The sequence below is a fragment of the Patiria miniata genome, unplaced genomic scaffold, assembly GCF_015706575.1.
Source record: "Patiria miniata isolate m_02_andy unplaced genomic scaffold, ASM1570657v1 HiC_scaffold_29, whole genome shotgun sequence".
Classification (NCBI taxonomy): Eukaryota; Metazoa; Echinodermata; class Asteroidea; order Valvatida; family Asterinidae; genus Patiria; species Patiria miniata.
In genome coordinates, this window is record NW_024037068.1 from 20,559,461 (window position 1) to 20,572,174 (window position 12,714).

Genomic DNA, 12,714 nt, shown 5'->3' on the forward strand with positions numbered 1-12,714 from the left:
CCTTACTTGGTGTGGAACTCAGCAGTTACTTGAGATGGTCTAGGCCTACTCACATTAGCTAGAACACAATTAAAGTTAATTAAATGCTAGGGCTGTTGAAGAGAGATACATGTATCTACTATTGCAGCAGTCGTACCAAGTCAATAGCTTACAATCACTGATCGGACCCAAACTGGAATTCTGCTCACCCATCTGGGATCCACAACATAAATCAGACAGGGACAAGATGAAGAGAATTCAACATAGAGCTGCCAGATTTGTTGCTAGAGATCACAGCAGGGAGTCAAGCATCACTTCAATCTTTGCTGACCTTGAATGGGAAACTTAAAATGTTCACTGTGATTATACACACGAGTACAAACAACATACTCCATCGACATGAAATGCTGATGTTGGATACTTTTTGAGAAATTTAAAGATGTCTGCTTGCAGGACTTGTTTTTGGGTCACTGTGTTACAAACGCGTGCAGACGTGTTACAATTAACAAGATTTCAATCACGTCATGCTGTGGTATTCTTTTTCTTTTCGATATGACACCAGGCCTCATTCTGAAGATTCCGATCTGGAACGAGCCCGAGGACGATGAGCTGTACGAAGACAAACCGTTCTGGGATGTAAGTACGGTCCGTATTCTCTTGTTCCCATCCTTTGTAATGTGGCTTTGCTTTTTATTTTTATTTGTCTTTTTGCAAGCTTCTATAATCAGGTAACAAACAAGCAAACTTCAACGCATAGGCCTATGAGTTGTAGTGTCGAAAAATGCACAAAAATGAGTCAATGTACTACATAATGCTCTTTTGTTGTTGTTGTTGTTGTTGTTGGTTTTTTTTTTTATTTTTTTTTTTTGCTTTTTCGGCCAACCAACTCGAAATATTCTATAATAAAGGTTTTCCCGGCCAATTTCCTGAAATGTTCATTCACTTTTAAAACTCGGTTATTCTTTTTTGTCCGGAATTTGAATGCACGTCTTTTATCCCATTTCATTTCAACGAAAGTTCAATCGTTTTCTTTGTCCGTGCATTCGGTTTTGAGAAACAGACGGCCAATTATCTGCGCATTCATTTGCGCAAGCATACCTTTTCTAAATTGATTTCAGGTACAGCTAATTTGTTGACGGTTAATGAAAAAGAAACCCCTAGTTGTATCTGGTGCCGATGGCATTAAACTGAAACTGAAACAGAATGGTCAATATTTGAAATCGCCCTCTAAAAGTAAAAAAAGAAATCTTAAACGAATCTGAATGAACATAAACGAAAGGTGCTGCTCAATCACTTAATTGCTGATTGAACTGAAATGGAATCGCATGCTCTGGTAGCGAAAATGAAACGCGTGTTCAGAGCGACTCTCAAATTCAGACGAAAATGAATGACCGATTTTCAGATGTGAATGAACATTTTAGGAAATTGGCCGGGAAAACCTATACGTGTACTCAGTTTTAAAAGAAAAATCAACTAAATCCCAGCTAGTGCTTATTTACCACTTCTGTAGTGCTACGGGCATTTATAAAGCACGTTTATTAATTGCCAGCTTTGTGTTTACGGGTTAACCGCATGGCTTACTTATTGGTTATGGGGAGATCAACTAACTATAGGGTTCTGCTTGGTTAATCGTTTGCGATTTTTTTTCGCTAACCGTTTAACTGCAACCTTTTTTTCAAGTTAGCTACCAGGTTGTGCGAGATTAAATGCATGGTCTGGTTAGGTAACTCAGTTCTGCCAGATGTGTTGCGAGGTGACTACCTGGATTTAGGCTGACTAATACGGCATGTCCATGCCAATTCTGAAGTTGTGAAAAATCTTTGAGGTTTCTCGAGGAAAAGAAAACACAAGTAGTAAACTACATGATTTAATCGACAGACTTAGTGTAAGTCTTGCAAGAACACCCCGGATTTAAGACTTCTTTCTTCGTTTGAACTATACCTCTGCATCAGTATTGTAGTCGAGCTACTTGGGTCGAGTCTAAGTCACGAGTCTCGAGTCGTTTGGTTCAAGTCTGAGTCACGAGTCACGAGTCACGAGTCACTCGGGTTGAGTCTGAGTCCCGGGCCTCGAGTCACTTGGGTCGAGTCCAAGTCACAAATCACGAGTCATTTGGTTCAAGTCCGAGTCACGAGTCATTTGGTTCAAGTCTGAGTCAGAGTCACGAGTCACTCGGGTCGAGTCCGAGCCCGAGTCTCGAGTCATTTTGTTCAAGTCCGAGTCATGATGGTCGAGTCCGAGTCTGAGTCCGAGTCTTTTGCTGATGTGACTCGAGTCGAGTCCGAGTCACGGTAATTGCAATTCGAGACGGACTCGAGTCCGTGTCCTAGACTCTAATCCTACAACCATGCTGTGCACAAACGGTGCTAATTCTGTTTCCATCTGTCTCCTGTATGTACTAACAATACTAATAATTCTGTGTTTTTTGTTTCCTTTAACAAAAAACCCAACTCTTCTCGGACGACAGATTGAAAATTCCGTAAGTATCTGTTTATGAAAGTAGTTGAACAAGAAGTGCAAAATATGAATAAAAAACATTGCATTTAAAATGAAAGGTGCATGTGCATAATCATACTCTGAAACGCGGAAATGATGATGCTCAATATTACCCTTCATGGTCTCTTGGAATTTAATTTGCATTGTAAATGTAGATAATCTCATTGATCACAAATAATAAGAAGGATGTATAGATCACGGAAAACCACTATCACTATAGATTTTTTTTTTAAGTGAGTAAGGTTCCGGAAGTGTTAATTAGTAAACAAAGTTTCAATTAGGGGCTAAGAAGAAATTTAACACAGGGTTTCTTGTACGCTTAAATGTGAAGACTAATTTTGTGGGTGAGGTGAATCTATCCGCTCCGTTCACAAGTACCCCCTCAATGGCAAAGAAAGTACAGTTTGGGGTGACCGAACGACGCAGTCTTTCCTGACTTTGCCGCGAAGCGCGCGGCAAAAATGTGCGCGCGCCTCATAGCTCAACCAGCGAAAAGTCCCGCCCATGAGACGTCGTTGCTAGGTAAAAGGGCGCCCTTTTTTATTAGCGCACGGAACCCATTATCAATGTAAGCCTAATAATACCGATAAATTGAACCCCTTAAACGCGTTACAGTGTTTATAAAACGGAGAGCCTGGCGAAAAACCCTCGTGGCACAGGAGAGAATCTACGAACAACTCTACTCATTATATGGTCCGCAGCCGGGAATCGAACCAGGGCCACATTGGTGAGAGGCGAGCACTTTTTACGCACTAGCCACCCATGCCACCCATTCCCCTAATACAATCGGTTACTGACAAGCGTGGTCGAGCCGCCGCGGTGGTAGAAGGCCCGGTCAACAAGATGAATCAAATCCAGTCTTGGGAAGTTTGGCACCGCGACCCGAGAAATCCCGAGCGGTATGCTCATTTATAGCACACGTAAAGGTATTTACGCGTGCTACTAATGGGCTACTGTTCAAATCGAATGGGATTGAACGCCGGCCCATTCTTCAAGCAAATTGTGAATTTAGAGCATTATCGATTCACGAAACGTTTTCAGCGAAATTCGCTTGCGTGGAAATGTGATCAACGTCAACATTTGCAAACGGTAGTGCGGAAAACTGGACTGGAAAGTTAAGAACATTTTTTTTCGACTAACATTTTTTTATACTCTTCCTTTTCTTCTCCCATCTTAAAAAACTAACAACAATCGTGTTGTGGTTGTCTTTCTTATTTGTAGCCAAAACATTTAAAAACCCTCCTGCTGTCTGAACAGTCACAGACAGCCCCCCCCCCCCCCCAAATATCAATCCTCTTCCCCTGCCATGCCTTTTACATGGCTAGTCACCAACAGTCAGATCATATTTCAAGCAGGCACTGTGACTGGTCGAACTCAGACAACAGACAAGACTTGATTGATTTTGATTTGCAAGGACAACTTTGCACGAAATATTATATATGTAAACATAGAAGGTTTTATGGTCTTAAATCCGCGCGTAAGTATATGCACATGCTTAGCCATAGATGGCTCAGATTATGAATAAAATGTGCACACAATAAATAGAAGCAAACAAAACTGGTTATTGAACAGTATGTATTGCTCAAGTGGAACGAGAGCACACCTCGAATGTTTGGGGTGTAACATCCAAATGACTTCACTTTGGCGCTTACTATGGGTGCGTTCGAGTATAGCTCAACCGGATTGACTCGGGATAAAGGGGAGATGGAGCCGGGCTGATCGACGCCCCAGCGTAGACCTTCATGATCTCACGTGACGTCCGTAAGCCGTGGCCGTAGCCCTTGACAGAACGTCCGTTTCGGATTGAGTCTCACTTTGAGGTTTACCTTTTTCCCGTCAGTCGCAAAAAGGAACAAAGTCGGGCTGGAATTCTGGCCTCTAAAATCGCAAAGAGCTCAATAAATATTAGTGCTGATTTTGGGGTCCAGCTGTGCTTATCCGCTGTCCGGCCGCCATTTTTTGTTCGTTTCTTGTTCGCATGCGTGTGATGTATTTCCACCAGTGACTCTGCTCCACGAGCAGGGTCTGTGGTGGTTGACCCGGGTGAGCCCCGAGAATGACGTCAGAGCTAATTGAATGGCACGGGGCTTAGAACCCGAGTCGACCCGGGTGAGCTACTTGATCGCACACCTATATAGGCGTGGGCAGCCGATGGGTCATAATGAGCCGAGCCGTAATGAAAACAGCTTTTCATTAGCACGTGGTTTTCATCGGTAGCTGATGTGTGTTACCATTCAGCACTCCACACTAGAAGGATCCATTGAGTTTTTAAGTACATACGTTTTTGGAGCTAGATAAGCGCAATGTAAAACAAGTGCGAGTGCACAATAAGCTCTGGCGAAAAATGTGACGTCGATGGCACATACGGAACACCATACCTTTGGTCAAGTTTGGGGACATTTCCTCCTTCTGGGTACCGTCCAACCACTACGCAGGTGGCGTCCACCTTGTTCGAGGAAGATGTTGTACAGTGCAAGTGTGAGTGCAAAAGATAATCTGGCCGTGTTGCAAAAGCCTTGCATGAAATCGATCAAAATGATAGTTGTCAGGAACCCCTGCTGGAAGAAAATAGGGAAAAAATTCCATACTCCATCGCCACTTTTTTCAATTAATTTTCTAGCGCCAAAAGTTACATCTTTTATGGTTATTCCCTCCACTTTCCCTCCTCAATTTCTATTTATCAATCAGTCACTTACTTCATCGAGATTCGAACCTCGGACGCTCGCTTGATACGAGACTCTTAACCGCTAGGCCGCGCACGATCGCTGTTGCAATAATCAATCTTTGGACGTATTTGAAGTATCCATTGAAATGAACTAAATATTCATGAGAAAATAAATATTCATAATGACGTATTGCACTATCATTTGCCGGCTCATGCGACGTCGTGGTTATCGATGTCATGCGCATAACGTACCGCTGTTCCTGACACGGTTTTGACCGGCTGCTTCAACTTGGTTCTGCACGACGTGTGCATCCAAAAATGTGTTCTAAAAACAAATTTGTCCTAATTTTTTTTCACCTTAACACATCTTCCTGGATTCCTCTTGGTTGAAATCACAATGTGAGGTGACAATTAATATGTTTGGCAGCAGATAAATTGACGATCGAGTATGGAATTTTTCCCTTGCAAGAAGTCTTGCATGAAATCAATCAAAATGATCCCTGCCAGAGCTGAAAAATGCGACGCCGAAAAATGCTACACCGAAGGCACATAATTATGGAACACCATACTTTTTGGTAAATTTTCCGGGACAGACAGACCATGGAGGAATGACAGACCGACCGACCGACCATCAGGTGACATGTAGAAGCTCCTGCAGTGCCTAAAAGATTCCTGATGTCCGCGGCTCCGCGCCCGCTTTGCTGAATCATTTCTTTATAATGAGGCGGCTGCATGATGTTACTGTGAAGTCAGATTTTTTTGTTCATAAACCAAGTGCATGTACGTGTTTCACTGCAGGAGGTTGAATACCATGAAGTGGAAACCAGAGACACCGCGATCCCAATGAAGACCGTTGGGCAATCAGGAGTTTGATTACCAACTAAGAAGCACCAACGACCAATCACATCGCCTTGCCTTGGACATGTGACCGCAAAAGCCTTCATTAATATGCAAACATCACGTGCCTTGCAGGGTGTAATTTAACGTGAATTGTTTACTTAGATTCATAAATCAATTATATAAACACCATTTCGGATCCAGGAATTCGAATGTTTTACTCTTTTTAAATACAGGCCGTAGCAGGGGGTGGGGTGGGTGGGGGTGGGTGGGGGGGGGTGGGAGTTCAGACCAACCCTAAATTAAAAAAACCGGTACAAATTGTATTCTATTCTTTAACAACGAAAAGCCTTTTTATTAACATGTTTTTTTGGGGGTAAACAGAGGTACTTTGAAAATAAACAAAATGATCTGAATTTTAAACATTAAAAGACAACAAAGTAATTAAAATGATTTTAATGGCGACAGCGATGATGATGATGATGATGGTGCCGGTGATTGTGTTGATTTGGAAATGACGATGATGATATGATGATTATGATTATGATTCTGATTATGATAGGCCATGTGACTTGTAATACTGACGACACAATGAAGACGTTCTATAATGAAGATAAGAATGAAGAACATCCAGGGTATTTACTGTTTTTAACAGTTTCATTGATCATTTGTCATGAGTCCAACCTATTGGGAAATATTGCTAGCATTTGTCAGAATTCGGTGTTTGTTTTATGGAAATATACTAATCCAGACTTGTAGATTTTTTTTGTATCTAATTTAAAGTAGCCATGTTTAGATTTTATTTTAAAGTAGTTCAAATGGAATGATTCAGCGGCATTTTAACAATTTAGTCGGCGGTAGTTTAGTAATACATGTATTGTTATGTTTTCACGTACATTAATCGTAAATATGGATTTCGTGCTCAAGCACCCCCTCAACGGTGAGACTAAGAAAGATAATCGATAAGAAGGGCCATTTTGCCTCACGCACGCTGCTGGTAAACGTGGATTACACAAATGGTGAATAGAGTACGGTGACCAGCGAGTTGTCCTTCGCTTGCATAGGATGGCGGTATTTGGTTTGAATATATTATTTTGTATTAATACCATATAAGGCTATATTAAATTAGTCAGTGAGATACGCACAAAGCATAATACCGGCCCACATTTACGAAAATCAGATAACGCACTCCTATGCGTTATTTAGGTCATGTGACTGTAAAACTCACGGCATATGAGGACGTTTATAATGTGCCAACCTTTTCTCGACAAGGCTGATTATTTCCCTGCTTTCACGGATCAGCTATCACCTCTTGGAGAGTACAGTTATCACGAAAGATTCTGAATTACAAATTCTTTCCCTGCTTTGGAGTGTGTTCGTTACAAGTTAATGTAATTATGTGTACAACTATATACAGGCTTCAGTAGTTGACAGTTAGTATGGTAGTTAGAAAGTAGGAAGATTTGCTCAGCCCACATGAGTGTTGTATGCGATTTAGTTCGAAATCTGTCTATATTTGTAGTGCTTGGTATAGCCTTTCGCCAAGGCCATCGTGGCTTAACTTGCCAGCATAAGACAAAGCGACTGGAGCAGGAGACCACACATGCAAGTGGCGAAGCCACGAGGTCTTTTCCAACTTGTCAAGAATTTCTTATGTTTTTCTTTATAATCTCGATTTTTGCTACCCCAAAAGGGTAGCAAAATTCCAAGCAATCGGAAACGACGGAGTCAGCATTCAACACCGCAAAAACGCAAAATCAAGTTCGTAAAGGCCTCGTGGCTTCGCCACTGGTGCGTGCTGACTTATTCTTTGCTCCAGTAGCTTCGTTTTTTTCGCAGCTCCGCCGCTCTAATACCACGATGGCCTTGGCGAAAGGCTATGCTTGGTAAAGTAGCGAGTTTTCGAGGAATGTTCGAGGAGTGTTTGTTTGAACGCTAAAACGCACAACTTTTATTGAAGGTGTAGAATAGTGCCTCTTACGGGAGAACTCACGGGACTTACAGTAAGTACACTATTATTACAATGGGTGAATGTACGATTAAAAAAAAAGGTGTAGGAAAAATGTTGGGCAATGTTATCTACCCGACGAAATCGCCCCAAATTATGGTTCAATTACACCAACATTTGGAAGGAACCAATTTGTTAAAAAGGGTAGGTAGTTGATAAATGGACAAATTTTGGGTAGCCTGACTTGGCCTTTAGCAGCTGTGGGACTTGTAAAGCTCTAATAATTCCAAAAGTGCCGAATTGAAGATTCATTATTTTGCAAAAGGCATTATGTGTCCTTGCGGAGCACTGTAATATTATACGGGTTATTTTTGGATCCACCACCGGGCATGTGACCACTATACACTCGTAAGGCCCTCTTCCATGGAGAAACCATTGTGCTAGCTATCGTACAAAGCAACTGTCCTTGACGGATTATCTAAACAATAGCTAGCACAATGCTTTCGCCATTGAAGGGGGCCGTATTGATCGATACTATATTTACATGTTTACCTGCACTTCCATCATTGAAGTATTCAATACATTCGATTTCGATGTACAATTGTGGGATTGATGTTACAGAAATATTAAGGTATGATAATAATATAACCTGAACAATATAACCAAATGGTGTCTTAACATTATAAAATTGTACTGAATTTATATGCATTCCCATTATCCTCGTACTATTGTACCTTTTTCAGCATTACCTTATTCTCTGTCTATTATTATTATTACATATCTACATTTTAACCAGATTTTGAAGTGGACAAAATATTACCTGCGTATATGATATTCTTATTTATAACACCTCACCCACAGATTCCGTGTCTTGATTGGCCGAGAGCGAGTCACATGTTACTTTCTAATTTTGCTATCTTTCTGTGCACGGCCAAAAGTACTATGCGCACGGCATGCAACCAAAGTACTATACCATTAGCAACCAAAGTACTATTTCCACGGCGCGGTATGTGTGTGCAAATCACTGATCTCTATATAAAGACTGGATAGCTAATACAGAGCCGCACAATGTACGAATTTGACGCCATATTGGTGAGACCGGCTGGTGATCTACAAAGGACAAGTTGCCGTTTTTATAGACAGCATGATTTCTTTTGTAACGTCGCGGTTCACTTGACTTATATTTTGACCACCACCACTGACCAAGGTTAACTACAATTTTTCTAACGTCGTGGTTACTAAAATGCCGCAAATATAACTTTTTCGGCGTTTTGAAATAATTATCACTACGGAAATGTGTCCCTTTTAGAACATCATAATATGTGTACGTGACCAAAATGCGCGTCAACTGTTGATACAACGCGCGCGTATTTACGCGTAGAACGTTCGTATTATACGCGGCCATCTTCGTGAGACCGGGGGCGAATTGGTCAATATGCAAAGTCTACTGTGTGAATGTTGTATGCATATCCGCTATCCAGTCTTTATATAGAGATCAGTGGTGCAAATGCATGCTGGTGTGCGCATTGCGCGTTGTGCGTAGCGCGTATTATTCCAAAGAGAGCGCCTCGGGAAAATAGAATGGTCCATGGATCACCTCGGGAGGCTAGTTTTACTACACCACTCGATGCATTCAATATTTGTATACTAAGGATTCTTTCATGAAATTCGCTAGTTAACACTTGTGTATTCTGTTATTTATACATGGAAACAAATACATAAGGCGGATTTTTCAAGATGGCGGATGGAGTCTTCCATTTTTTCGACTATTCTGCTGATACAAAATTGGGTCCAAAGGAGCCATAACGCTTTCTACATAGCTACAATCTTGTTGGAAACAATAAAAACGACACTATATTGACACTATATTTGCAAAGCATATTGCAAACGTATAAAAATTAAAAAAAAGCGGTTGGAAAAAAGGAGGCGAACGGGGACAAGTATATTTTTTTGTTACTTGGCCCTACATGATTTCCCTCCTACATCATACCAACTATGATCGTTCCCTGACCCATGTACCGCTGCAGTGTACCGCTGCAGTGGCGCACCAAAGAGGGGGGGGGGGGGGGGGGGGGGGGGGCCCTCGGGGGCTTGAGCCCTCAGAGCCCCCCCCCCCCTGGTTGCGCAACTGTATCATAACGATTGACCAATCACAAAATGGCAACAAGGCTACGACTATTGCGCAGTCCCCCCCAAGAGGTTGTCTTTTTAAATTTTTTTTTATAGTCCCACAATTTGACCTTGGTGATATGTATGTGGCCTATTTTCGAGTAGTATAATAGGGGTGTAAGTGGCGCCACCAACGTCAAAATAGTCCCCCCCCCCCCAAGTTTTGCAGCCAAACATTTTGAGAAAATTTTTTTGAACAAAAATTTAACTCAAAATTTGAAAAATAAAATAAAAATTTGTTGAGCCCCCAAAGCCAAATCCTGGTTGCGCCACTTTAGTACAGTCGGAAAAGGGGGGTATCGTGCACCCTCGGAAATCCATTTCTAATTAACGTTTCTAGGTCAGAAAAAATGCGTAGAATACGATTTGCTATGTTAAAAAATTCAAAAAATGTCCCACGTATTGTTTTTATGCAAATTAGTGCCGCCATTACCGAAAAATCTATTTGTAACTATATCTCAGCCAATATTGCAGATAACTGAACGAACTAGGTGTCTCAACCCATGTTTTCTAGGTCAGAGATCACAATAAAACTATTCTGGAAGTGACCACATGTGTCTGTGGCATAGAAATATGCAAATTAGTGCCGCTAATACCGGAAAATCATGTTTTTGGCATATCTCGGCCAATATAGCACATAACTACACCAGTATGGTGTCTAAACCCATGTTTTGAGGGTCAAGTATCAATAGCAGACCATTCACGAAGTAACTATGTGTGTCTTTGGCATGAAAATATGTAAATTATAAAGTGTCGGTTTATCAGATATTTGATTTTTAGCCAATATCTCGGCCAATATTGCACATAACTACACAAGTAAGGTGTCTAAACCCATGCTTTGAGGGTCAGGTATCATTAGAAGACCATTCACGAAGTAACTATGTGTGTCCTTGGCAGGTAAATATGTAAATTCTAAAGTGTCGATTTATCAGAAATTTGATTTTTAGCCAATATCTCGGCCAATATTGCAGCTAATGTTGACAGAAGGGTTTCTGATAAGCAATAATTATCAAAGTATATTTTAAGCCATCATATTCAAAATAAACTGTAATATTGGCTAAAATTGAATATAATTTGGCTGAAAATCATTTTCTTGATAAACCGGCAATTTAGAATTTACATATTTTCATGCCAAAGACACACATAGTTACTTCGTGAATGGTCTTCTAATGATACCTGACCCTCAAAATATGGGTTTAGACACCTTACTTGTGTAGTTAAGAGCAATATTGGCCGAGATTTTGGCTAAAAATCAAATATCTGATAAACTGACACTTTATAATTTACATATTTTCATGCCAAAGACACACATAGTTATTTCGTGAATGGTCTTCTAATGATACTTGACCCTCAAAACATGGGTTTAGACACCATACTGGTGTAGTTATGTGCTATATTGACCGAGATATGCCAAAAACATGATTTTCCGGTATTAGCGGCACTAATTTGCATATTTCTATGCCACAGACACATGTGGTCACTTCCAGAATAGTTTTATTGTGATCTCTGACCTAGAAAACATGGGTTTAGACACCTAGATTTTTCGGTAATGGCGGCACTAATTTGCATAAAAACAATACGTGGGACATTTTTTGAATTTTTTAACATAGCAAATCGTATTCTACGCATTTTTTTCGGACCTAGAAACGTTGATTACAAATTGATTTCCGAGGGTGCACGATACCCCCTTTTCCGACTAAACTACTTGTACCTCTGGGCATTAACTCATCATCATTCTCAAATCCTGAATCCAAAACGTGCAGTTGAAACAACTCTTTAGTCCTCCGATTGTCTCGGAACTCAAATCGCATTAGTTTCTCAGACTTGATTGTCTCAACAACGTTAGGGCCTAAGATCTTTGTCTCGGTACCTGTCGGTCCGCGAAGTTTTTTTTATCATGTTACATATCGAAACATACCCGTCAAAATAGGGGACCAGCAGCTCGGGAAATTCGAAAACGGGGGTGGGGGAGGGGTGGGTGCCTTGGAATATTTTAGACAGACTTTTTCGAAGAGTACTGTTCTATGCCAACTTAGTTCTTTTGAGTTTAATTGGGTGATGATCGATCCCAAGTTCAGTATTAAGAAACCCCCAAAATGGTCAGTTAATGGCAGGTGTAGGCCCGGATACATAAGATCATTATTTTGTTCTTTATACATTTTTCTCTTTCGTTTTGAGAAAAAGAAAAGTCAAATCCTTTATAACGTATAACTATAGGGTGCATAACAAGTAAATTGCAGAAGTTTTGGCTCAGTGGTGGCTATTATAGTGAAAACTGAGAAAGCATAATATTATATTACACACAATTTTTTAGGGGGTGAGGCTCGTCACTCGATGCCAATGCTTACTCACGTAAAAAAAAGTGCCAAGCTATTTTGAAACCGCCTTCAATGGTTGTTTTCTTTCGATCGAAACCATTTCTGGCGGAGTAATTCACAGGGTAATGGAGACGGCGAATATCCCTCATTTTGAGCGAGGCCAAGTTGTCTCAGTCGGTTGGCAGGGCGGATCTATAGCTTTCTGGAAACGGGTGGGGGGGGGGGTAGAGTAAAGGTACGTCGAAGGAATGGGGTTCAGGGGACATGCTAACTTAAGTCAGCGGCTGAACGGGGATCTGCCA

The 12,714-nt window shown here is 41.0% G+C and overlaps 1 protein-coding gene across 5 annotated transcripts in view; it reads left to right on the top strand.

Annotated features, from left to right (window-relative positions):
- Positions 1-6,226, top strand: part of LOC119735788 (ammonium transporter Rh type B-like) — a 47,132-nt gene extending 40,906 nt beyond the window's left edge. For 2 of the 5 annotated variants that reach the window (XM_038209716.1, XM_038209720.1), the window contains 3 exons: positions 542-624; positions 2,447-2,458; positions 5,939-6,226. In XM_038209716.1, coding sequence (XP_038065644.1) covers positions 542-624; positions 2,447-2,458; positions 5,939-6,013 — 170 coding nt within the window. In that variant the 3' untranslated portion in view covers positions 6,014-6,226. The remainder of the gene's footprint in view (positions 1-541; positions 625-2,446; positions 2,459-5,938) is intronic. The other 3 variants (XM_038209717.1, XM_038209718.1, XM_038209719.1) reach the window with 3 other exon arrangements.
- The last annotated feature ends 6,488 nt before the right edge of the window (positions 6,227-12,714 follow it).